Here is a 27917-nt window from a genome sequence, read left to right as displayed (position 1 = left end):
CGCGTAAATCGCTCGTAAAAGTGTTACAAACTTCTTATTACAAACATCGATGTTATCACCACTTCTGTAGCTATTAATGAAAATCGATTTTCAATTTACCGATTCGTATCAACGTCGATAATTCGATACTGCAATCACGGCTTTAAACTTTTAGCCGGTAAATGTATGCACTTAGATTAGATTTTGCAGACAAATAACTTATGTTTAAACTGTCGTTTAATTCGAAGAAAATATACGAGATTTTTGTTAATATTAATGTTGGCAATAGAAATTGTTTAAAATTTATAATTTGATGATAACATAAACTGGAAAATTTTAACGATAGATTTTTACGAAAGATAATAAAGGAAAGATTTCCGTAAAAAACATATTTCATCGAGTTCTTACAACTTCAAAGTGTGTTAACCGCTCAATAAACTCAATATCACAACAAAATCGTTGTGCTTTAGCATCATCTCACGAAAGTACCTTTAACAACCCATCCACCCGGATTATACCACTTTCGTGTTCATAAAACTTAAATTTCGCACATTCACAAACATTGTTATCACCTTTAACATAAATAACTATATTTGTGTCAATAAAAAGTGTCACATAAAGTAAAATATTTCGTGAATGAAATCGCAATAAAGCCATATACACGGTGATCACGAGTGGGCGTTTATAGTTCTGCAACAATACATTTCTGGTATTATTTGAACCGATGTAACTTGATCCTCTATAAAAATTTCACTGTATGCACACCACAGCGAAAACTCCATTCAGCGGAGATCTTTGAGGTACGGAGGATTCGATTACTCGGCGTGGGAGCGATATTCAATATAATCATTAGTGACATATGTAGGTCAAATATGCCTCAAATTTGGACTGAGATGTGCTTCTACGTATGTGAGAAATAACATGACATTGGTGAAGAAATTTGTTCATTTGTCCATATTATACATTATTGTTCCTATTATACATTTTACCTTTAAAAGCTACGTTTTATACGAGTTTAATTGCATCGATATGAATTATGAATAGCAAAGGACCGAGAGGAGCACCTTGCGGAACACCGTAATACAATTATCTATGATTGAAGCATTTCAGCTTGGATCTATATTATCTAAGACAATAATATAGATAATATTAACCTATAAAACAATTTTAAAATCTTGATTGGGAAATCTCCTTTTATATTCGCGAGCCAGATTTGCATAAAATAAGCGATTTTCCAGCGACGAAAGCACAAAAGACTCAGAAATTCTCATTTTAATATTTTTCTTGAATTTCCTAAATAATGGCGAGATCATTGTCACGAATATTTAATTAGCATAATGCCGTCGTCCTTGTTTTGTAAGAAAACTTTTAACATAATATAAAGATAACTTATATTGTTTAAGAAATTGTATTGTTTTACGGGGATTTAATTATTTTTTTTGTAGGGTTCTATTTTTACAAGTGTTATTAGTTAAAAATAATCTACATAATCCTCATAAAAATACAGGTTCCAGGCAATTAGACTAATTGAAGGAACACCATGTATTTGTTTGCTGCTCGAAAAACCCACACCTAAAAACAAGTAAATTATTTATCTAACGACTACAGAGTTATTTATTAACTAAATATATTTGCAAATACTGCTTTAGTATTTTCTAGTGTTTGATTTTAATTTCTAAAAGTACTGCTTTGCTATTTTTACCTTATAAAGGTCAAATAAATACAAGTAAAGTAAAAAGTGAAGTAAGTAATTATTATTCAATATAATATAATTTACCAATTACTGTCTTAGCATCGGGTGCAATAAGAGTAATGTAATATGCTCAAGATATCCATTTGCTAGATATAAACAACACTAACGTATTACAATATAGAATGAAGAGATTTCTTAAATCCCTTAGAAAATAAAAGAAATATTTCAATTTTTATTTCAGGCACGTCGCACATTTACACCGGCCTGTTTATTCTGAGGCTATCTTCAGTTAAAGCAAACCTCGAGACACCGTCCCTTCTGAATTGAATGAAAATTATGGAATTCTTTGATTATCCTCCTTCTAATACTCTTTGAGGATAATTCTTATTCAAATCTTTTGCTTAGATTTATTTTCGCGGTATTTCCTTGAGTAATCAACTAGGGACTGTGTTGTTATCCAAATTGAAATCTGCTTATATAAATATGCTTTGTATATTTATTAAATCGTAATGCGTACTGACTATGGTACCTACTGACCGAATTTGGGCTTGCATTGTATGGGAACAATCAAATCGCAAATAAAATCTACATATATAGTCAATTAGCGAAGGAATTGAAAGCGATAGTTATTCAAATAGAGTCGTGTTTGAGCTATTAAGGCGAATGTTTGGAATGATCGCGCTTTTAACGACTCGAATTCAGTATCAACGCAATTGTTTTGCAGCAACTGTGTAAAAACGGTGGTAAAGAGGCGATTTCCCCAAGGCACGGGAATCGATAAGCATTGTGGATCCCCTGATATTAAATTATAATATGGAAGGGTGCGTATGGCGTTATTGTATTTACACATTGGTGCGTTCATTGAAGCTTCGTGATAAAAAAATGCACGCATTAATTGTCTGTTTAAAATGATTTATAAACCATTTATTAATTACCTAATGAATATAAATACCCCATAAATCTATATCTTTTATTCAGTATGGGAATAAATTTGTCAAATTGTTACTTGATTTGCATATGAGTCGGTTTCCAGGTGACCCATATTCGTTGCTATAACAATAACCATAACTATAAACGAATTCTCACTCAACGACGGTAAGTGTGAACGCAGCTTAAACGCATTACGCTAATGTGGCCGCACCCTTATCGGCATCTGCCGGTTCATTCGCCTTCGATATTTGCCTATTTGATTTTAGAGTAATATGAACGTGAAGGGAAAATTTTGTGTGTCATGAGCGAAATACGTGACTGAGAACGGATTTAATACTCCGCAAACATAACAAAGGGCTCGTTCTAATGAGATATCAGGCGAGATATTACGTCCTTATTTGATTCAAAGACTGTTTTCTTGGTAACATGTAATATTGACAACGGTTTGTAATATAATAATATATTACTTTTTTGAAAGCTCACAATCCTGTTGGAGCGAATTGAACTTGAAATATTGTAGGATGAATGAAATACATTATTAAAATGTCTGAGTGTTTTTATTATGTCTGCAGTTGTTGTCTTTGTAACCATATAAATATTTTATTCTTGATCATTTATATTATAACTAGCTTCCGCCCGCGGCTTCGCCCACGTGCAGTTTTGATAAAAGGTAGCTTATGTTTTTTCTCAGGGTCTAAAGATTGTCTGTGCCAAATTTCATCAAAATCGGTTGAGAGGTTTAAGCGGGAAAGCGTAACAGACAGACAGACAGACAGAGTTACTTTCGCATTTATAATATTAGTAGGGATATAGACCCATCTACCTTCTACTAATATTAAAAGGCCTTATAGAGAAATAATTACTGAAATACAAACATTATTAATTATCAAGGTACTTCCAATTATAGCTTATTGTCAACAGATATGTACCTAATGTATTACAGATTCAAATGGAATTTAACAAGTACTTAGTACATACAGATAACAATCGAGCATAATTCCTCACCTTCACCTGAAAATGCCACTGATATTTTTATTAATCAGAGCATTTATTAAATCCGGCTGTTAACTGATTAGATAATAGATATATGTTTCACGTGTGTATAAATTATCGTAATTCAAAAGATAAGTGTTTTCGTACTCTGGCAGACTGTATGGAGCCGTATATTTCGTAACTAGCGGTGCCCGCGGTTTTACCCGCATTGCTCCGCTCTTGTTGGTCTCGGCGTGATAGCATATAGCTTATACCCTTTCTCGATGAATGGGCTATCTAACACCGAAAGAATTTTTCAAATCAGACCAGAAGTTCCCGAGATTAGCGCGTTCAAACAAAGAAACAAACTCTTCAGCTTTATAATATTAAAAAATATAGTACCTATAGATATATTAAAGTAGGTAGATTTCAATGAGACATTTCAATTTGTGAACTTATTACAATACATATAATATAACATAAATATAATATAATAAAAATATATAATATAACCTTTATTATGGTATATATTTGGCATTATTGTCAATTAGTATTGACTGTTGTATTGTACAGAATATAATTGGGTTGCCCTATTCATGTGAACAGCCTATTATTCGAAATATTTTGTTGGGATAAAATTTGTAAGAACGATGTTTTCGTATCTTCTCTTGAATCATTTTATTTTGGTTGCCTAGAAACGAATTGAAAAATATAACATTCTAAAATTCTTGTATTATCCCAATTGTTTTTTAAAACCCACACACGAAAGTGTCTCAAATTAAAGTATTTACGCGACTTCGATTTCGAATTACAAACAATAATAAAATCACTTGTAATTAAGATTTTTTGGCAAAAATGTTTTATTACACCAAAAACACGTATTGACATAACTCTCCTTCACAGTGTGGTCCATGACAGGCTGTAATTTACTCTCTCTTACTAGTTATTTACCATCTTCGGCCATCATGTAACAGCTTAATATCGACTTTAATTAAAACGTTGTCATGTTTGACTTGAAAGAGTTTATCTTGTAATTACTTTTGCAAATTCCTTTTGAATTTAAATTGAAGCAATTAAGGGAAGATAATATAAGGTCGTAAAAACGCAGACTTTGTGTTAATTGGTATTTAAATAATGTAAAATGGTATGATAACTATGCTAAATATATTTTTATTGTTCAAATAATTATTTTTTGGCAGAAGTAATTTTATTACTTAATTATAAAATGTCTCAAGGTAAAACATTATCGCATTGCTAAAAAGTGTAATTTCAAGGCTAGAGCACAAATAAAAATTAATAACTATATAATGTTTAAAATAAATTGTCATTTAAAACCTACCTTATTATGATATTTCTTCATATGCGTTTTAAAAACATGGCGCTCTAGGTAAAATAGTTTACTAGTACATTCCTATGTATTTTGCTGAATTCGTGTTTACAATACATGCATGTACGCAATGTTGTATGTCAATCAGACAAAACAAACAGAGATGCAGCGTCTCGACGTCTCGTCGGAGCAAATATTGTGTATTTACTTCTAATAATATATTCCATGTTACAATTCCTAGACTGAATGTAAGCTTGCATGGTAATAGGACCTTAGCTTAGCTTTCAAGTACTCTTTGATTTTGATCAATATTTAAATATTGTGTGAATTTTTGTAAAATACCTACATAATACCTACCTTGTAATATTAAAAATAGAAATTATTCATGGTAACTTATTTATTTTCGTCATAAACGTCTTAATTCTTAAAATATCTCATAAAATATTATATTATGTAGTTAGAACAATAAATTACTCTATTACTCACTCCGATCCTGATAATATTTTGTTAATGGTACTCACCTGAAACAAATAAAAAAATAAATATTAGATATCAATATTACACTCAATGCAATAAATATTAAAAAGAGATCAACATATAGAGCTTTTTAAGTACATTAAAGGTTAAATAGAGATAATTCTAGAGTTTTTTTTTCATTGTAGAGATAATTTTCAAAACTCTACCAGTTTGTATGCATGCGTACATATGCAGCCGCGTTTTATGAATGCTGTGTGTTTTACTAATTTAACAGATTATTAAATACAGATCATTCAGAGCTTTTTTAGTCTAGAGATTATTTTCAAAACTGGACGCAGCAGCTTTTTATTATTAATGTACTTGTACTGTGTATACAATAAATGAATAGCACCGCCACTGATAATTGTCATTGATATCACTAACGACTACGTGATATTTAACTATGGCTGATGTGAAATTATTTTGTGCATGTGCATTTTGTACCTACTACATTTCATAATAATACGGCAACAGCAAATCCACTTATGAGAAGGGTTTGCATATTATTTTTAGTCATTTAGTGTTATTAAAATATAGTGTTAGGTAAAGCAATGAGAACGTTTAAGACATACCCAGGCCATGTCTTAAACTTTTTCTCGTAAACTTATTTATATATAGGCGGTCTAAAGTAATTGAATCTCTGCACAAAAGCTCTGTAGATCTTTTGAATCGACATACTGAATGTTCCAAATGCGTACCTACAAAAAAAGAACTGCATATTCCTTTAATCTTTGTATATTTGACTCATATTATTAAACTTGGACAAAATACTGTTAACCTTTACACGACTCATATAACCATAATATAGCTCTTTGCATTGCGTAATATTTAAAACCTGAATATAAAACAAACACTATATTTAGAACGTAAACAATGACCGATCCGAGGGGATACATCGAATCAATACAAACAATATAAACTGATTAATAGCGACGCACTTCCTAATCCATTGTAATCTCCGCACACGTGTTCGGGGGCTGGCTAATACAGTGGAATACAAAAACGTGTCATATTACAATGATTTATTAAGCCGAGTGAAGTTTTTGATGTGAAAATTGTAATGATTTGAGTAAAAATTCAATTGTTGTTGAAAATTCGGAAGTTTGGCCATTTAACAGGAGTTACTGGTCAATTCGAACGCATAGATCATGTTTAAAATTAAATAAAGTGCAAGATATTACAAGCGCAAGACATATAAGTTATTAATCATACAAAAAACTGCAACTTGCAAAAGAAAGTACCTACTCTATCACAAATCAAACAAGCGAACTAACTAATACAACAAATCCCCAATTACAGTACAAAGCCATCCGCTAAACTATTTCGATTCACGAAATTTCCAAGTCTAGATAGAATGGCGGACGAAATGTTTTATACCCCTAGATGGGTCCGTACGGGCCCGAACAATACAGCATTGAAAGTATCACAAAGGGCACATGGTGCTTTCAATAATGGCCAACAGGATCCAACCTGAGCTCAAGAATTCGAGGGGGACTCTTTTTACGCTATTTGTCGTCTTCAATTTGTCTGGGAACGATCGCAATTATATGACCTCGCTATGAATTGCACCCGATCGCTATCCGTGACGACAGCTGACGTTTTTCTTTATAAAAATTCAAATCTATACTTAATATTATAAAGCTGAAGAGTTTGTTTGTTTGAACACGCTAATCTCAGGAACTACTAGTCCGATTTGAAAATTTTTTTCGGTGTTCGATAGCCAATTTATCGAGATAAGCTATAGGCTATATATCATCAGGTTAAGATCAATAGGAGCGTAGCACTGTGGGTAAAACCTCGGGGCACAACTAGTGAATAATATGACGCCGTGTCTACTCGAATGTACTTTGTTGGTACTTCGTTAGGGAAATGTAAACTTGATCTATTTATTACATGTTTAGAAAGTTAGTACAAAGAGAGAAACCATCGATACAGGCTTTGTAATGAGTAAAGATTATAAATTATAATTTCCAATACCGACCGTCTGGCAACTATTTGCATTATGAGAAACAAAAGATGAATTGTTTGTAGATATTCATGTCATCTTACAATAAATCACCTTTCTCAAAAATGGCAATACGCTATCACCGAAATAAGATAGATTAGAAGCCCTAAAGGTTCATTATTTATCCAAGCGTATCGTGAAAATTGTAATCAATTACAGAGAATAAAAGAAAGTTGTAGATACTTCCAAATTAATACATATTACGTATATATCAAAACCTTTTCGTCATAAGTACATTCTGTAAATAATATGTCTTCCAGAATAATACGGTATAATATAATTGTATAGGTATGTAATGTACTAAGATTTAGTCCCATTGTTTTTGTGATGAATGAAACAGGATTTCTGACGTCATTGAATTGAGGTGTTCGCGACGAGCCTTGTAATCTTAGAAAGACAATGCTTTTCTTATGCAACAAAAGAATATCATTTTCAACTGCAATAACAATTTGTACGTTGTCATACGGGTCAACATTTCTTAGATATATATTTTTTCTGTATTTCAGAAAGTGCATAGTTTTTTGTTCTTCATTCCTTAAAATTTTTAACTATACAGGGACAACAAATAAATGTTCAATATTGCTTAAAATTGTATACAAAATAACTGCTCTAAGGCTGCTCTACTATGTAAAATATTTTATTTCTATAGGTGCAGGCTTCTTTAAAGCGTCACATATACAGAATTCCAGTCAAATATTTAAATATTTTTTGCAACAATTTTAACAAATTTTCAAAATAGCGAAACATGCAAAATAAGCGGAGGCTGATGAACATCGTAAGGAGGTTAATATCTTAAATCTAGCTTACTCTAATTAGAATACAGAGTAAAATAAGATGCCATACGGTGTAAGGAATAAGGACCAAAATACATACTTAATTATAATGATGCGATAATGCGAACAAAATGCATGATTTAAGCTGATACGTAAAACCATGCGCACGCTTCTCTTATTCCCTGTAGATAGCACTTTTCATGCCCATTATATATCATTATACTAACTTTCACAGGCGTATGTGTCAATTAGTTGAAAATTATACATAACTTCGGACAATACCGCACTTAGCTGTTGTAATTTTCGAATTTGCAACCTTACTCGCGCAAGTCAAGGTTGAAATTCGTGTGTTTGTCACACGTGCCATTTTACAACACGATAAATATCTTCGGAAACAATGCGTACTTAAAGACGGGAATTTTGTTAAAAGTGGACGGTTAATGGCCGTCCGTTTTACTAATATACGAGAGAAATATTAGACTGTTCCTCCAACAATTTGTTGTAACAATTCTTTTGTTCTAATATTTATGTTCTCAACGGGATTTACTTCTTCTAGGGCATATTGTACAAGTTCTAGGGCATACAAATAGGTAACGATTTCTGAAATTATTATACTTTATGCAAACCAAAGTCTTCATATTTTTTACCTTCCTTAATAATTAATATTAGCTTGGTATCGCTAAAAAAAGGATGGTGTCGACATATTACAGACTATCGTTATATCATATGCAAATGCTTAAAAGGCATATTTTATAGCCTTTCTTCAATAACCTTCATAAAGTCCACTTTTGCGCTTTCATATAAACAAATATGGGTTTATTTCACTGATATCCAACGAGCTCTCACTAAGTACACTTTAACAAGCCTATGATGTTTGATTACCTGCATTTTACGGTAAATTATGTGTCATTGACATTTTGCAGTTGCTTCTGATATTACTGCTTTGATCACTTATTTGTGATGTTTAATGTGAGAAGTCTGAGTTTGAACCGTAATATAATGTATACTCTTTTGGGGTATGGGAAAGATCATTATGAATAGAGCCACAATCGTTTTACGCGTTAGAAAATGCTATTATTTACTAAGGTAACACATTTCTTGTAAATGGTAATTTATGAAACAAGGCAATTTTAATATAAACCTCCTATAGTCTTTGAAATTTCATACTAAATTATATCTTACGAAAGATTCTTACCCTTAAAAACTCACGGATCATTGGCAGCAAACAAACCCCCTGAAGAAACAAGAAATCAATACGAATAAACATTATCAGCTACAGAAAAGCGAAAAACAAGAAAAATACGTCCCATCACGTTCCCAACGAATCCCATAAAAACACAGATACCTACATATATAGGTATATATTATACGTCAGAACATAATCATCCCAGCTTAATACTGAATTAGTGGTCTTACAGAGATCTTCTGAAGGCTCCATTGTTCACCTTAATTGTTATTGTGCAGAATTAATTTGGATCGGGCTTAGCGTCTCGCTATCTTTTGTCAGATTGTGGGTATAATCTGTTCATTATAATGATGCTTTGTCACTATTAGTTATGCGTTATTGGATTATATTTGGTAGGACTTTAATATGTATTGTTAATATTGTATGTGATATGAACACTTTTGATGATGTGATTTTTTTCTGCCACACTTAAAGGGGCTTGATTTAAGTCAATTTTATATAAGTTTAGAAGAGAAAGGAAAAGGCAAAACTTTGAAATTGGATATGAGGAAAGCGACAAAAGATTAATAATAATTATTGTATTTTCACTGGTAACAGACCTTTTAATTTTAACAAGACTCTCACCTACGTTGCCCTTGTGCATCGCTTTGAATCTATATTCAGACAAATAAACTTTGTAATGTATCAACAATACTACATCAGTTACAATGACGACATTTTGATAACAATATACAGAAAGATCCAGCACCAATCATACTCTCCGTTATTAGTGTTAACTAAAAATTGGGACTAATTTCTAACATTAGGACATACAAACGTGCCTGGTTCTAAGATTCCTTCTATGTGTCTGATACCTCATATTCTTGTGATGCGTGCAACCGCTAGATAACCCGTGTCTACGTGAGGTGGCCGAAATGACCCGACTCGTGCAAAAATTGATAAGCATTATAACTGTGCCTGTTATTAAGCGATAATCATATCTAACTACCGCAGCCATTTTTGCTGATGTTTTGATGTAATGTGCCCTGCAGGTCCATCTTAATCGCTTTTCGTGTTTTTCTATATTCAAAGATTTCATTAAGATGTTAGGCAATGTTATTATTATAACGTTTTAGTATTTGGTTATTTTATTGAATACATCTTTGATATAGGTATTAGGTACTTAGCATTCGTGTGTGTAAAATTTTAAAGAAATGCGATTCACCGCTTTTCCATGATTAATTAACAATCACATATAGGTATTAATCTAGATGAGTTGGTCAAACTAAAATGAATGAGACCTCACAATCTACTCTGACAAATTGAAAATAAAACTGAATAACGTCAGGCTTAATAAATCTAAATAACAAAAGCAATTTAGCTAAGAGACAGGATCGGTTGTCATCCCATCGTCGGCGAATGTTGAATAAATGCTGACAGACCGCATCGACCCTCGGACATTGGACGTGTTATGTCAGCTACACGGATTGAATTAGAGAAAGCTGGAGTAATTCAATGAATTTCATTAGATCGTCCTGTAACTACTGGAGTATAATTTTTAGATCACATGTTCATTTGCCTTTAATCTCCATGGAGTTGATTTATTCGATAATCAATAATTAATATCCATTTTATACAATGCTTGTACTCTAGGTTTGTATTGACTTTGTCAACCGTAATTTTAAAAGCTAAAATAAAGGAATTGTAACGAATGACTTTTTATTTGTTAATACTATTTGAAAAGTATCTGACACAAGTGGATCATACAGCAATTACGGGTAGTAACTAGAAATATAGGAACAATTTTCAAATATGTTACGCGTAGCATGAGAACATGAAAACATAAAGGACGCTTTAGGCTGCATCACGGGAACTAGACCCGGTAACTTTTATACGAGTCCCGCTTTGTGCTGGAAGGCTGAGAGCATTGTAACGGAAAATTAAAAAGGCAATTTTCTAAATGAGACCAGCGCAGTACAGGGTTAAACTCCGCACGTCACACGGGAGATGAGCTTTGTATTGCACCCTCAGTTTATGTTCGATCTACTAATTTTGTGAGGGAACTGCAATAAAGTTCATACAACGTTGTAAGTAATAAAATAGATACAACTAAATACGTGCCTAGAACACTACGATAAAATAATATGTAAGTTTCGAGAACAAATTTAATATAGGAAGGTGTTACACGCTATTTATGGCATTTAATAGAGCTGTAATTCGAATCGGGCAAATTATGTAATACGAAGGAAAATATGATACCTTCACGACGATACACCTACACATGATTTAAGATAATCAAGGCTAAGGTCTCTTGGCGTTGATAGGATACGGTTGCAAGTTTACAGTTTTATTGTAGCCTGTAGGTGGACACGGCCTTGATATAAACAGATGGCGTTTTCTTTAGGAACTTGCATACATAATTATGAAACAAAACTAGTTAACGTCATTAATGGATCTAGATAACTTCTAATTTAAAACAAATTATGGAGAAATTAATGAAGCTTTACCACCATTACTTTATCATTATAGCGGATGGAATTATAGCTTTGTAATAAATCAAACACGTGCATCAGAAAAACTAATTAATCAACATTTAAGATACCAACAATTGCATAATTTGAATGAAAGAAAACGCTTAATTCACTTAAGCTGCTCGGTTAGTCACAGAATTAAAGCAACCTCTTCTGGTCATTTGTACCCGTCGCACTAATAATAATTAACTCGGACGAGACCGCCGCGGTAAACGGTTAACAGCCGTTTAAATTAGAGAATAATGAGACGAGTTACCGGATTTCTAAAGGTTAAGTGTTATGTTTACGCATTTGTTACTTTTTTAGAGGCTGTTAATTAGCGCACTATCATCGTGCTCTAGCAATGAATGATGCTACGTATTAGATAAGCTAAAGTGATAAGTCTCGAAGACTCACATAGTAGGAGATTTTTCCAGCTTCCGCCGAGTGCGCGGAGGCAGCGATGCAGTCGGGGAGTAGGATTAGCTGGTGGAGCTCGCGGCAAGGGCACCCTTACGTCTCCTTCTGAAGAACTTCTGCCTAAAAGTGACGATCCACGATCTCTAGATAAAGATCTGCGCCTTCCAAATGGTGCGCCTCTCACAGTTGCGAAACTTTCTTCTCCGTTAACCTTGAATGTATCCATTGGAATACCTTCGGGTTCTTCTCTTCTGCTCCTTACTGAAAATGTTCTTCTAAACCCAATCGCAAGTCCTTCCATTGTTTTTCTTTTCGGTCTTTGTATTTCTTCAGAACTAATAACAGTTATGTCGTCAAGATCTTGCACGTCATATGTTCTATGGGCCCTATTCGATTCTAATCCAGAGAGGTCTTCAATGCCTCCATGACGGTACCTTAGTGGTTTCCCTCTATCGATTATGCCGAGTTCATCGTAGCTTCTATACGTAGATGTCCGCCGCGGCGCTGGAGGCCGACCAGCTCTGTCAATCGTCATTGTTAATGTCTTTCCGATTTAGCATCGACCTGATGAACAAATTATTATATTAGCACAATTCTTCTTGCCTTGTTTGTATATCCCTTGATGGTGTTGGCTTGCATCGTTTAATTGCAAGTGTGTTTGAATATAAAGCTGTTAAAAGAATCTTTATTAGGAAAATGTGTTTGTAACATTGGCTATAATACGTCTTTTACGGGAGTGCTTAAGAATTTGTTCCAATTACGGTCTCCCTATAAGGCAATCGGTGATTATCCTTGACGGCACAGTAGTTATTATTGTAACTTATTGTTATATTTGCGTGCAGTACGATCGTTTAACATAACCGTATCGTGACTTGTCAAAGTTTTGAATTTGCTGATATAATTGTTTGTCGAAGATTGACTAAAGGATTTTAATAACAAGGCAACAAAGCAGGGTGTGCTACGAGTGTTTTGTCGGTTTGCTTTTGCTTGCGGTTGATTATACAAACAACAAGTGATGCTAGGTACCGAGTGAGTATTTGTATAAAGCGAACGAGTAATGTTTGGATGTTTGGCTTTTAGTTATCCATCGGAAATCGTCCAAAGCGGTTGGCAAACGAAAACAAGGTCAAGAGTCATTTCGTCGCTGTTATTAATGTTAAACAGAATTCTCTACTAAGTATTAGTTTGTATAACGGCTAAGATTTACGGTGAACATTAATATTATTCTTGAAGTATTATGAAAACATACCTTCCATAGGATAGCTGATAGATTATTATTACTATTGGGAGCCGAGTTTCACAAAATACATTTTCCTCGTTTACCATTTCACGTCCGTTACATTTAATAATATAACATACGTTCATTTTAACCACTCTTGCCAACAATGTGTTCTACTAGATAAAACATTGTATTACCTAAACCCTAAAAGTGTTCTCAAATAAAGTAGCTATTAAGTTGGTTCACCCGTGAACCCCGAAATACATTTCGTACGTTTGGGAGTAATTCTTAATTCACATCTGTCTGTCTGTTGGTAATTACAACGGGGTGCTTAAGCACATCCCTGTAATGGATATCGCAATCTACATCTTAATTGTGGTGCAGTTTTTGTGCACATTTCTCAATTTCTAAAATCTAATGTAATAAATATTAGGTTCATATTATATCTATTGAACTTACAGACCTAGACGTGTAGACTTTTACTTTTAGTAGGAATTCAGGAAGAATAAAATTGTGTATCGACAAGAATATTTCTACGCTACATTTTAATCAACTTTTCAAAACCCATTCAATTTGCATTTCATAATTACTACTAACTTTCATTTAGGTACAATTCTGGGTAATAAAAATATAACGCTTACCGATAACAATTGAAAGAAACTACACGGAACAGTATTCACTGATAAGTAGCCGATAACGTTGGAATAACAATCGTATCACTTTGCGGACCCCACGTACGTACTTTGTCGATAAAAAGTGCCAAATGCCACCTTCAATTTAGTGAAAAGGGTACGTGCAAAGTGCAAGAAACACTACATGTTATTTTCACTTACGATATACGAGAAATGTGAAAACGCGATTTATTTATTGATGACCTTTAACGTGTTTGTGAATAAATTTTGTTATTATTTGCCTCAGCTGATACTAAGTTGTTATACAATACAATTTATTTGGTATTTTTTAAATTCCTTGATATCTTCGACGTAACTTGCGAGATAAAAAAGCATGGCTAATTTTTTTAAATATATTTCTTACATTTAACAGAAAACAAAGGAAACACGATAGTTTTTTAAGAATTGACACTCCATTAAGAGTAAAATAAACAGCCAAATCTGAGATACATAATTCCAATACATTCTGACATTTTTTCTCAACTCAGCTGACTTATAAGGCACTAATGAATCAATTAAAGCCGAGTCACAGATAAAAAACACATCAAAGTAAAATATATGACTTGCCACCAACACACAAAGTTGTTACATTTCTTGAAATATTACCCTCATATCCATAAAATCATTAATCTAAATTTGTAGCATTTCCAAACCTTTGTCAGATAACTGCGACAACACTATTTAGTGACGTTATGATTTATCCATTTGCACTTAACGATAATTTATGGGTCCACTATAATAGAATTCGTGACGATAAATTTCACGGAAACCAAAACAAAATAACTGCAATACCGAACCTGGTCAAAATCTATTAGCCTTTACGTAGCATAAACTAAAATATACACATTACATAACCCCGCTAATTTGAATATTTTTTGCATATTTAACACTAGTGTGTTAGCTTGATTTGAATTTAAAATTTTGTCCATTCGTGACAAATCAATTAGCACAATCCGTTTTTCCGTCGATTCGGATTTTGTTTTCATTTAAAATTGAATTGTTAGAATTGCAATTTTGTACCAAACGTTACAATAATACCCATCTACATATAAAAATATGAAAAGATGAACACAAAACTTAAAACATAAAATCAGTATCGCGGCGAAATTCCTTACAAAGTTAAATGCTTAATTTATTCACTCATAATTTTAATAACTGAGTGAAATCACTTAGCCGCACGATCGTCATGTACATTTTAATTATAAAAAGATTACGGGCCATATGTTATACGTTGTTCGAGTAATGTTTCCGAGCGACCCTAATCACCTGCCGCTGTGGGCTAATTTTCTATAAAAGCCTTCTCAACTTACAGCAAACTACCTCGTAACAGGGTTAAAGATTTTATATCTTGTTAGTGTTACCTTTAGTATTCTGGAATATTAAATTGTGAGTCAGCGGTAAAAGTGTATTGAAAACAATTCCTTTATGGATATAATCAAAAATAATTTGGAAGTAACAGTTAGATATAGGTTTATGTGTATTTTTCCGCATACTTCCTTCAATTTTTATTATAATTTGGCATAATATATTGCACAGAAGCTAGAGCATATTGTTAGTTAAGATTTTCGCTTGATAAAGACGAAATATTTAATAGCCATTAAATTACACAGCATTATGTATTGACAACACGAAATTAAAGAAAACAATTACCCTTAAATTGCATGTCACTCATACGAATGGATACGTCATTTACAAATATTAAATGCAATTCGCGTATATAATACGACGATTTCTTATTTATATTTAACAATTTTCGACGTAAATGGCAAGAAACAAAATATGAAGAAAGTGGCATTTCAACAGATGATTTGCTGACATAACACCCATGCATTGGTATTTCTATTATTGTGAATAATATTGCAACAATAATACATAGAAACTAACCAGGAAATCGTAATAGTTGTATCGTTATTTTGCCCTTAGGTAATAAACAATTGACGACATATAGTCTACTATAGAAGTTACTATAAAATAAAGTTTTAAGGTTTGAAATAATTTAAAATTTATAATAATATGTATTCTTGATACTGATTGTAATATTTTAAAGGCGATAACGTAATCTTCTCAACATTCTTATCTGATTTGTTCAAGACCATAATATGTTAAAATAATTCCTACAGTGAAGCAAATTATGACACCGCTATATTGAAATAGTGTATTAATTTAGAATCTTAATAAGTGCAATCAAAGTGCTCTTTTGTAAAACAAAAACGCATTCCACTAAACAAACAAATCGTGCCATAAATCAAAGGTATTTCATAACACTAACTGCATTAATAATGGCCGAAGGTTTGTACACAAAATCCCAAATTTTAAAGAACACTCATGCAGTTAAAATTAGTACGAGAGTGGCACTCGAGGCTAGACTAAACAATTCAAAATTGAAGGACTTGTTTGATCAACAGTTAAAGAAACAGGAAGCTATTTTACCAATCATATTCATAGTGCATTGGTTTGGAAATCTTTATGAATGTTTACATCGAATACAGAATGCGTTAGCTCTAGTGTAAACATGAGGGCTGTCAGGTATATGCAGTTTATTGAAACTATTTTTAAACACAGTTATAACAATAAAAATGCATGTAAAAAACGTATACGTCAGTAGGGATCATTGCAATTTGAAAAAAGTGAAAATCTATTTATCTACCTAAAAATTAAACCTAAATTTTACAATAATAGAAACATAAATCTATACCGATAGAAATTTCAAAAAAATATATTTTTGACCTGCCAAGTTACAACGCAGAATTTTTTTAGTACAAAAAACCAATAAAAAAACTTTTGGCAACCCTAGTAAACGCGTGTCAAATGAAAGAACAAACAATACGCGTCACCGCGCCACAAACAAGTTAAGCAAATAACAGTTAAACTGAATCCAATGAACAAACTATTTTCACACGCCGACAGAAACAGCAATCAAACCAAACAATCATCGTAATGCTGTTTAAACTTGAAGCTAAATAAAACAATAACAGAAATATACTTTATGTTATTACAAAGTAAAACAGAGTTTGTTTTAGTTTAGTGTACGGTGCAGTCAATTGTATTAATTTAATGTATAAAGATAATAAATAACTAAACGTATTTTGGTAAATTTTTAAAACATCAAAATTAGAACATCAAGGAATGGTGAATTGTTTAACGTCAAAAATATGCAATAGCTGAAATGTTGTCCCGCTTATGGTGTTTTTCCACCGATAATATGCGAGGATGTGTTATACTCATAGAAATCTAAATAACAAGACAGTTATACTCTTACAAATTGTGACGCTTTTTTAGTTTAAAGAAAAGATTTAAATGATTAAGACGAATTGCGAAGTTGTCCGGTGGTAATGGTTGCAATGAAGAAATATGTTATGCATTGAACTCGACGCAGCCAAATAAGGTACCGTTCTCGTAATATCATCGAAACAACCATCACTTGACCATATTATTTTGCATCATTACATGTAATCTGAACGTGTGTTTAAAACATGATATAATATTCTCATTAATTTTAAATTAAACAATTCTAGAATACGAGTTAAGAATTACTACAGCGACTGTCCTGTAACTGCATTCCTAAAAATTTAAGCAATGTGATATGGAATATTCAAGTGATAGTGATTGAAAGATAAGGACTACTCAAATAGGATCCTATAGAGTTTAGCAATCCAATAATCATGATGTGTCATTAAGTTTAAAGGCCTGTCCATTCGCTTGTTTAGTCATAAAATGATTTTTAGGTAAATAGTTACTTTTTAAAGAAACGAAGTGGGTTTGGTTGCTAAATAAGTGTGTCAGTACATCCGTCATTGCAGACGCATTTCTCAACAATACTACTAAAAGTGCTTTGAAGGACATAATTGTAGACAGACTAAAAGGTAAAAAAAGAGTAACAAAAAGTCACAGTTCATGCACTCGGCTAATTACCGTGCCTCGGTGGAGAATCTAAAAGCCAATTAAAAGTTTGCTTACAAATGAAATAACACATTATACTACGGCAGTTTAAAGCGTTCAAATTCAGTTATCATCAAGAAAAATAAAAATAACGTTTATTTTTCAATATATTCTAGATACCAAGATGAATAGAAGATATTGCTGGATAATCAGGTCAAATACCCCTATCTGAAGATAAAGATGAGCTCTCAAAAATACTTAGATAAGGAATGTGCTAGTTGTAAAATAAAATATAAAATATTGTTACAAACTTATGTGTGTACTGAAAATTTTATTGTTTACAGTAAACCAACTTTCCATGCTTTTAAAGTAGGTACTTGATTATTTAAGTAATTTTAATTTACAATCTGTGGGAGTAGTAACAAATTTCTACCTAGTTTGCTGTTGTAAATAAATTATTCAGCCTGCCTTTACTAAATACATGGGATGAAAAAGACAAATTATCGACTAGAAAGAGGCGTATAGCGTCGTAGCTCAAGAAAATATTAATAAACCGAAGTAAGCTGATAATGTCACCTTTAAACAACATGTTCTTGCGAGGGTACACGATAACTTTTTGTTCAAGCAATTAAATGTATTACAAAAAGCTGATATCGGCAAACACTAATGAGACAACCGCTATCGACGGCCATATATCAACTGAGAAATCTGCAGTCGATAGCGTAAATTAACAGCAGCACAATGTTGACGACCAAACAATGCCTGACCCCAGTGAAAGCGGCTATGAAAAGATTTATTAATTTCATATCCCCGAGGCTCGTAAAATACCAACCATAATAACAGATCATTCTAATGCCTCTAATTGTTTAACTGCTATATCATAAACTGACGCCAGAATTGCGGGCTATGAATCTTGACATTGATTCTGCCGAGTTAAAACCGAGAGCCGTAAATTCAGACACGTCGTGATCACCATTACTCTGACACCTTAACGAGAGGGTTTTAAATGAAATTTCATGTAAATAAAGACAGAGAGAGTGATGAAAGGGAAAAGATTTGTGTGGGTCGATGTCACGTCACGAGCCAAAGGATGGAAACTAGGGTCATTCATCACCAGTGAAAGCGTGGACTTCTGATAGCTTTTGAGTAGTTTAGCCTGAGGTTGTAGACGTAATTGTAAATATACGCTCATTAACAAACTGAATGTGAAAATTCAAACCATTCAGTTACAATTACCAGTGACCTGGACCGTCTTAATAATTGACATTGACACAGTAGTAAAAAATTGTTTACTCAATACAATATTCATAGGCAGCCTTTTACAAAATATCATCATTTTCTTTGGAATAGCCATACTAAGTGAAGGCCGCGAAAGGACATAATATTATGCACTTTCAAGTACACAAAGTTGAAATAAAAAATCGATACTTGTTTTCTTCTGTTTCTTAATCAGTGTTTCAAAATTTACATTACATTACTGGAACGATTGAAATTCTGGTCCGTTCACACGGGCTTGTAAGCCGCAGCGCGAAATCGATACGTGAATATTTTCGATTTAATTCTGTAACAACTCATCGGGCACATTGAGCGGCACAGTTGCCAGAATTTTGCCAATCTCACCCGACTCGTTTGCATTTCGAGAGCGCGAGTTGAAAAGAACCTTTATTTTATCTTCAGTCGGACAGTTTTAAATGAATGCCAGTTATTCTTTTTTGTGCATTCGTCGCAATTTTAACGAGATTTTTCACTGACAAAAGGATGATAGCTTTGACAGTTATTTAAACAATCTCTTGTTCTCGGCGAGGATTCCTTTGTTTTATTGAGCGTTGTACGTGAGGTCGTACTCGACAAGATCTTTATAACCTAAAAAAAAGTAAAAAAAGGCCCCGGACTGAGTGTTTTCCGCTAACGAAGAGGCAATCTTTGCGTGTCCGCGTTCCCTCCGATATTGACTCGTTAGCGCTTTCGAGTAAATTGAAGCGCTAATTTAAACTTTACACGAGATAGTACATATTCCACTTGCACTCGTTTGTTTAACATTCGGGCGTCGATGTCTGGAAATTCTATACGTAGGTATGATTTGCAGATTTTAGCAACATTATATTCATTATTGTTCCTTTGATCAGATAGCGATTAAAACGTGTGTGCATTCTCCAAAAATCTCACGTTGAATCGATTTAGAAAGCTAAACTATTGTACCGTTAACATCCGGACCATGTTCAATAGTCGCTTGGTATAAATTGTATTGGACCCATATTACAGTCGTTAGCCGTAATTGCGTATCATGCAAAAAGATCGGACGGGCAAAAAACTTTCGCTTACACATTCGATTGTACAACGTTGTGATTAATATGATTTTTATTTGCTTTGATTGCGCGTCTACGGCGCGAGGCTATTCAATCAGCTGATTTAGCAGATTATCAAGCGGACGTTGACATTAAACAAAAACCTTGATTGGTCGGAGGCAGCTAGTTAACTGTATCTATAGTACACGCGTTTGATTGATTGGATAGGCAGCGGCGGGCTTCTATTGTACTTCTATCCCATTTTAAATAGATTATTATGTGAATAATATTATAGCCATGTTTAAATTAATATTCTTGTTAACATTTAACGATCTTTCTTGACGTTCTTATTTTGTGAACGGTCATTATGTGGTTTCCTCTCTTAAACAAATTATACGGCGATCGTATAACTTCTAATTATGGATACGAAATTGCCTACTCGAATTAATAAAGTTGCTAGAATTCATATTCTATGCTAGCGGTACGTGATATTATTTACATTTACTTTCTAAATGTTTATTGTAACAACGAAGGCTTATAATAAAATGTAATGTTAATGTTGTGCATTTGTTATCTTTATTATACTATCACTTAGTGTTGTGATTCACGTTTCTATTTCATTTATTGTAAATAGTATCTAAGTTTCATTATGCATTGTGCGTAAATTATCATCAAGCTAACCGATAGCGTTTATTCCATGGAATAAAAGCTTAATTGAACTATTAATAGCTAATTGATTGATCATTCACGGGTAACTGATATATTCGTGTACAATATCTCAATTTAACATGTAACGTGTATACGTTCATTGAAATAACGCGTGCATCGGGGCATGCATGATAGATAGCATGATGTGACCATGCTGCTGTGAGCGGCGGTCAAACCTGACACTATCTGACGTATAAATTAATTGCGTAATTACTATTCAAAAATAGGTTATTATTATTTGTCTACATGCGTGGGCTATATAAGAATTTAGATCAAAACCATAATTTGTGATATAAATTAAGAACCGGTGGGTCGTTTAACAAAAATACATTTCAACGTGGTGATTTCAGAACACGGTTACCATAAAAACCATTAAAATTTTTGCAACCGTTACTCAAATAAGCGCGATAATAAATTAATGAAATAAATAACGCCACCGTCATAATTACAAAGACGAAGACGTTCACGAAACTTAATGCACATTTAAACATCCTCGTTAATGACAAAATATTTTATATTTTATCTGATGCGCATCGCTACCGTGCCTACCGGTGATACTTTTTTAAACGTTTTTCTCATTTAAATTAAGTATTCCTCTGATTTATTGTTATTCGCCTGACAAATCGCTGAGGATTTCGCCTCACCTGGTGTAACGGGTTTGGCGAGCCTGGAGCGAAGTTATTGTCTGATAATGTCCGAGTTAAGGACAATCGGATACTTTCATCTAAGCTTTTTTTAAAATACCCAGAAATCTGCGGTCTTTACAAACGGCTGAAGTTTATCTAAATTTCATAATAAACCGTAAATAACGCGCATCAACAATTTCGCGGTTCAGGGGTTGGGAGTATTTTAGAAATTTTCTCTTTTTTTATTACTTAAGATTATGTAGCGCAAATCCGGCTTAATAAAGATGCCTTTTGAACCTTGTAGCGTACTTCTACGCTATCATTTAACGAATAAGGAAATAAACTAACGATAACACGAACATTTAACAAGATAATTACAATCATTCAGCACATCCGCATTCATCTTTGCAACAAAAACTCGAGTCCTCAATCCGTCAAGCGTCCAACGACCATGTGTTTATCAAACAAAAGGAAAGCAAAGCTGTACAATTAAACAGTCACAGCACAAAGAAAATGTATGACAGCTAATTGTGAACGTATATGGCGAGATTAGTGAGTACCAGTTATCGTAAATGGGAACCTTGACGAATGTCTAGCTATATGGGTCGAACTTGATACGTGCAACAAAATAAGAAGATAGTTTAACATGTATAGAATTAACACATTCTTCCAATAATGTTGTAGTCACACGGCACAATGTTATAAGTTACAACTGAGGTGACAAAGCATTGAAATGATTTTTTTACTTTTTAAGGTATTTCGAATTTAAATTTATAAAAATTATTACATCCTAACTACGTAACTACTAAAGTAATAGCTGTAGTAACAGCTATAACAGATTCCCTAATTATTACTAACGTGATAGAAAAACTGTTTAAAACCCATACAAAAAATACAAAATAATTCGTGTTAAATCCACGTGCCCGAAACGTTCTGACATGTGTCAATACTGTCAACACGAATCCGCCTGATAAATATGGCGGCAGTGACACATCGAGTTGTGATTTGACAGTCCGATCATTATCTTCACCTAAAACGTCCAACTTTCGAGGAAGCCTACAATCATCTCCAACATTAATTTATCTTTAAATAAGGACACCACCACCTGACAGATACCCATTTTGAGTAAATTTTCAATCAATTTTGATTCTACACAGTGAAAACAGCCTGTATGCCGACCACACGTGTCAGAGTGAATCTTCTTTGGCAAGATTCTAAGTTACCAAAATCGTCGCCTTACTCCATGACGTGACGGTATTGCCAGGACGACCTTGAAATATTACTCCCAACGCGCCTCAAGAAGTTTCACATCAAAAAGTTAAAGGACATTATGAATAACTAGATTTCCGCCCGCGGCTTCGCCCGCGTTTTCAAAGGAAAACCCGCATAGTTCCCGTTCCCGTGGGATTTCCGGGATAAAACCTATCCTATGTGTTAATCCAAGTTACCCTCTATATGTGTGCTAAATTTCATTGTAATCGGTTCAGTAGTTTTTACGTGAAAGAGTAACAAACATCCATACATCCATACATCCATACATCCATACATCCAAACAAACTTTCGCCTTTATAATATGTATTAAGATTAAGATAAGTAATATACGGCATTCCATAATAGACACATTGTTGCAATATCCGTCTAGCGCATCACAATTCCAACACACACTATATAGAACACAAACTATCATAACGTATGCTTCGCTGACATGAATGCTCGCGTAATACTTTGCAGTCACTAGGACATGTATCACATGCATCTCGCTCACGTAACCCGAGCTTAAGATGTTATAGAATTTGGCATAATGCCCGAGAAGTTATCTTACACCTATTAAACCTAACAACGCAATGAAACCTGAGCCAAGATTGTATAACATTTGAACTCAAACTTTCTGTTATGTTTTTAAAATAAATCGTTATTTTGTGGCGCGTAACGGACATCTATTTGCTTACACTATATTTGCTTACAAGATTGATAACTGATACGAGATAAAACTTGTCATCATACGATAAACGTGACGTGTTTGTGGGACAGTTATTTTTGATCAAAGCGCGGAAAAAGCATAGAAATAAAACACGAAGAATCGGATATTAAAAAACGCAACATCTGCGCCACATGTTCCGCCAGAAGCTAATTAACTCTTAACAAATAGTGTAACAAAAACAGCAAATAGGTGAGAAAGTTGAGAAGTTCAAGCAAAAAAATATTTCACGTCCGCTCGCAGGATATTAGGAGAGATACATCACAGGTAAAGCTGAACTGTTTCCAATATAACACGGGACGTCACGTCACGAACGGGGTAATTAACCCGTTCCATTTATCAGGCAGATTTTTTAATGATTGTGGCCGCGGGAATTGAATATTGGAAATTTGTTTGTGAAGAAAAGAATGATTAACGATGCAGTGCCACCAGGGGCGCCCCTCGTCAAGCGACAATGCGAGTCATGCGATATAATAGCAATATTGTATCTGTGGACTAAATTACTTTTGGCGGCAAAATACAATTATTGCACAACTTTCAGATATGACGGCGGATAGATAAGACACGTTGATGTTACGTACTCGATGATAATCCTAAGTTTTGTAAGCCCGAAAGCTAAGCTAAAAATAAATACATATTCCAACAATTTGGTAATAATTGATAAGCAGTTAAAACAATTTCAATACGTTAGTCAATACTACACAAAAGCTTTTAAATAGATCCATGGGTTTTTGAAGCTATTTCCTTAAGTGTTAATAATTCCTAATTTTCGACGTTAATTTTTAAATTATGTATTTATTTCGTCGAAAAAGTATAATGGGCACGTATTTCAGCCAACGCCGTACGCACAGGATGTCGTAATGGTCCTAGAGAAATGGAAGGCGTAGCTTAACTATTTTAGTACAAGTTCAGAGTAAGGGCGATATATTTTCAGCCATATTTCCTCTCAGACGCTGTGTCGAGACCGTTAAATCACAGCCAATGGTCGTGAATTACAATAAATTATACGATATCGTTACAAACAGTGTGAAAATGTTATTTTTGTTTTTTTATTACTATAAGATACCATTTCAGAAATTTATCACGATAATAATCATTTTAAATGATGGACATTCCAACAAAAATGCAACAAACGATTATTTATTCTTATCTTCAAACAAATAAATTAAGACCAGTAGTCAGCGGTTATTTAGTTATAAATTATCTATTCTATAATAAAACCTACAAAGTTCTCAAACTTCCGCTCAACGCCTCAACAAGCTGAACAACAATACGACACAAATTGTTCACGGTCGCAAAAAATCAATCTACACTCGAATCGGAGTTGTTTACCCAAATTGTCCACCCATTTCCTTAAGCTCAGCTGCACGTTTATGGTATCCTTGAGGGGAAATTTTGTATCTGTCAGTTATAAATCCCCACAGCTGTCAGGCAGGTGGCGGGAACGTGCCTCACTTTGTGATTGGGTTATTTTTTGAGCTTTATAAATAATCACGGGGTTGTTAAAACATCTCTCCCCGTAATTGGTGCATTGTTATTCACAAATCGACTTATTACAATCATTAAACATGATCAAATTGCTCACTGCTTCTGCGAAGCAGCTGTATTTATAACTGTAGTTTATAAAATAAGTTATTTACTTTGAATTATTCCTATGTATTGGGCAGTGTACACGCGTAAATTAACGAGAAGGTAGACTGTATGAGCTACGTGTCTAAAGGCGTTTGTCGATAATTTAGAAAATTGATTCTTTGTTCGTTGCAAAATTCCTGGTATGATGAAACTAGTCAATATGTTCAAGTCAAGAAACTTATTTAGTATATTTAAGTTCTGCATAAGGAAATAACAACTTTATTGAAAACGTGGGTATTGTTTTTATCTGCATTAATATACCTTATACATATAGTTTAAATAAATTAACTTAATTTATGAATGAATTCCGTTGCAGTTAAGAAACTGAAGGAAAACTTGTAGAGAGTGGATAGATATCGGAGACATATATTGATGTAAAGCAATCTGCAGTAGTCAATACCGTACAGGAGCAAGCTACCTTAAAAGGTATCGATTTACAGGTTCTTGAGATAAAATCTTAAGAAAAACTCCGTATGCCGGACTTGACCTCTTATATTACAACGCACGGGTGCCACGTTTTCTAAAAACCTATTGAATTTTAAATTCTAATTCATATTTACTATTGATTACGTTCAAAGCGTTTTTATCTCAATGTTCAAATCCGCAGCTGCCAATTCCTTGAAGTAGCGTAAAGAAATTGTAAATTCAGCTGCGGGTAAAAGAGATTGTGTAAGATTAAAAGTTCATCCTTTGTTGCAGTGCGATGCGCATCTGCCGACCCACGTGCCGCCCGCGCCCGCGCAGATCTCTCGAATAAATCTTTTTTATTTGACGAACGCATTCATCATTCACACCAGATGCGTCCGTAATAACAGGGTTAACGTAATTATTATTTAATTAAATTCCATTCCACGCTCATTTATATTTAGGCCTATATTTTTATGTCCATTTCTTTGAAGTTTAAGTAAACATTTGGGTAGCGTCTTGTCTATTTTAAACCCGGTCGAGTGGATCTTGACCGGCCCTATGAGTGTCTTGTGAGATAGTTTTGCCCTGAATTTGATCCGCAACATGTGCCGCTCTAGTGTTCTGTTTTTTGTCAGGCGACATCTGATGTCTGCTAGCGACATGTGCAAAATATTTGACTAACAGGATGAACGAGATTGTAAGGATTCATGGCATTTTCCGGCTCCTAGACCGTGCCAAGGTAAAAACATTCCGAATACTATAAAGTATAAAGCATCGTCATTATTAGGATTAGTATCTAGTCTACCTAAATTGAATTGCTCAAAAGCAATATGTTAGTAACTATTTATGGGTTAATTCAAAGGATTTCTACGACTCGAACCGCGGACATGCTTTTGTAGCTTTATTGTGTAACCTCTATGGTGGTGATTAAATCTCACCATTATTATTAACTGGCTCCATTCAAACACCCACTGTCGTTTTCTAGGCGGTTCGAAAACTATGCCGTCCACCCACTGCGGCTGGTCCCGTAGGCGCAACAGGGTCACACACAGCCTCTATTCTCCTAAGCCCACCGTGTTCGATTGTTCACGCATACTCGAATTAACATTTGGAGAGTCAATGTCATCGGAGACGCAAGGTCTCCCATTGTTTTGACCATTTCGGTGGTCCGGATGAAATGCAACGCTTATATTATGAATATTTAAATGAGCCCACGCTGAAGTTATAATCCTCTTAAACTTTATATTTCTAATAGTCAGACGTATGATTTCTGTCGTGCATCGTGCAAGCCAAGATCATCAGGATATACAAATAAGACAGGACTTATTCAAATCTTGAACACATGCAAAAATCTTTACCATGTATTTTCATGTTATTATTGAAAAGAACCATCAGATATTGTTTCCCAATGTATGAGCACTAACAATTCACATGAGTTATGATTGAACGTCACAAACACTGCATATATCACGATCCTCAAAGATAAACACCAAGTTTTTCACAACAAAGTTCGTTCACAACTGTACAACAAATCGCGATACACGTGCGATCTGATTGCCCGATGACAACAGACTGAGCGCTTGGGCGCAGAGCCGGCGACGGGCGAGGGACCGGCCGCGGCGTCGTTGCCGAGAGACGCGGTAGCCTACCCCTCCCCTCCACACTGCTGTATCCGACAGATTGGGGCGACCGCGACGGCTCTATGGAATTGTCGTGACTCGACAATAGATTAAAGGCACTTTTGTATGAAATTTCTTCTCGTTTTTACGCGAAGGTTTCGTTTGAGCAGGTCGTGATTTGACGGGCGCGTCGACACGCTCGTGTGGGCGCTGGCAGCTCGACCCTACGATAGCCCGGTCGATAATGTAATAATCCGAGATTGTAAAATTTATTTACGCCACGGTGCGACACCGTTATCTGGCGTGCGGCTCTCAGCGCATCGAATGCATTGACAACAATGACAAGGGTTTGATATCGCTATAAAACCACACATTTAGAATATCTACATCAATTTGTGCTGCATTTACTTTTAAAGTATTACAGGATTCATTACATATACGATTCATCAGAAGAATAAATTTGGAGAGAAGTTTATAATTAATCACAATTCAGACACCTAACAATCAATCAAGATGTTGGACGGAGATATTATAAAAATCTGAATAATTACTGTGTTTAACGGATGTCCTGAATCTCCTCCTACCAGAGATGAATTTCGGGT

General features: G+C 34.1%; 1 protein-coding gene across 4 annotated transcripts in view; it reads right to left on the bottom strand.

Moving 5' to 3' along the window:
- LOC149906687 (uncharacterized) overlaps positions 1-27287 on the bottom strand; it is a 100469-nt gene extending 73182 nt beyond the window's left edge. For 2 of the 4 annotated variants that reach the window (XM_090104861.1, XM_090104862.1), the window contains exons 1-2: positions 27055-27287; positions 12288-12854 (exon numbers count right to left, since the gene is read on the bottom strand). In XM_090104861.1, coding sequence (XP_089960987.1) covers positions 12288-12825 — 538 coding nt within the window. In that variant the 5' untranslated portion in view covers positions 12826-12854; positions 27055-27287. Of the gene's footprint in view, positions 1-12287; positions 12855-26634; positions 26953-27054 lie in introns of those variants that run through there. The other 2 variants (XM_090104863.1, XM_090104864.1) reach the window with 2 other exon arrangements.
- Between the last annotated feature and the right edge of the window lie 630 nt (positions 27288-27917).

Source organism: Colias eurytheme, chromosome 8 (genome assembly GCF_061535395.1).
Source record: "Colias eurytheme isolate Ceu_HAF_F1 chromosome 8, ilColEury1 Martin Lab GWU primary, whole genome shotgun sequence".
Classification (NCBI taxonomy): Eukaryota; Metazoa; Arthropoda; class Insecta; order Lepidoptera; family Pieridae; genus Colias; species Colias eurytheme.
Note: the sequence above shows the minus strand (reverse complement) of the source record. Positions and strands in the feature narration are given on the sequence as shown.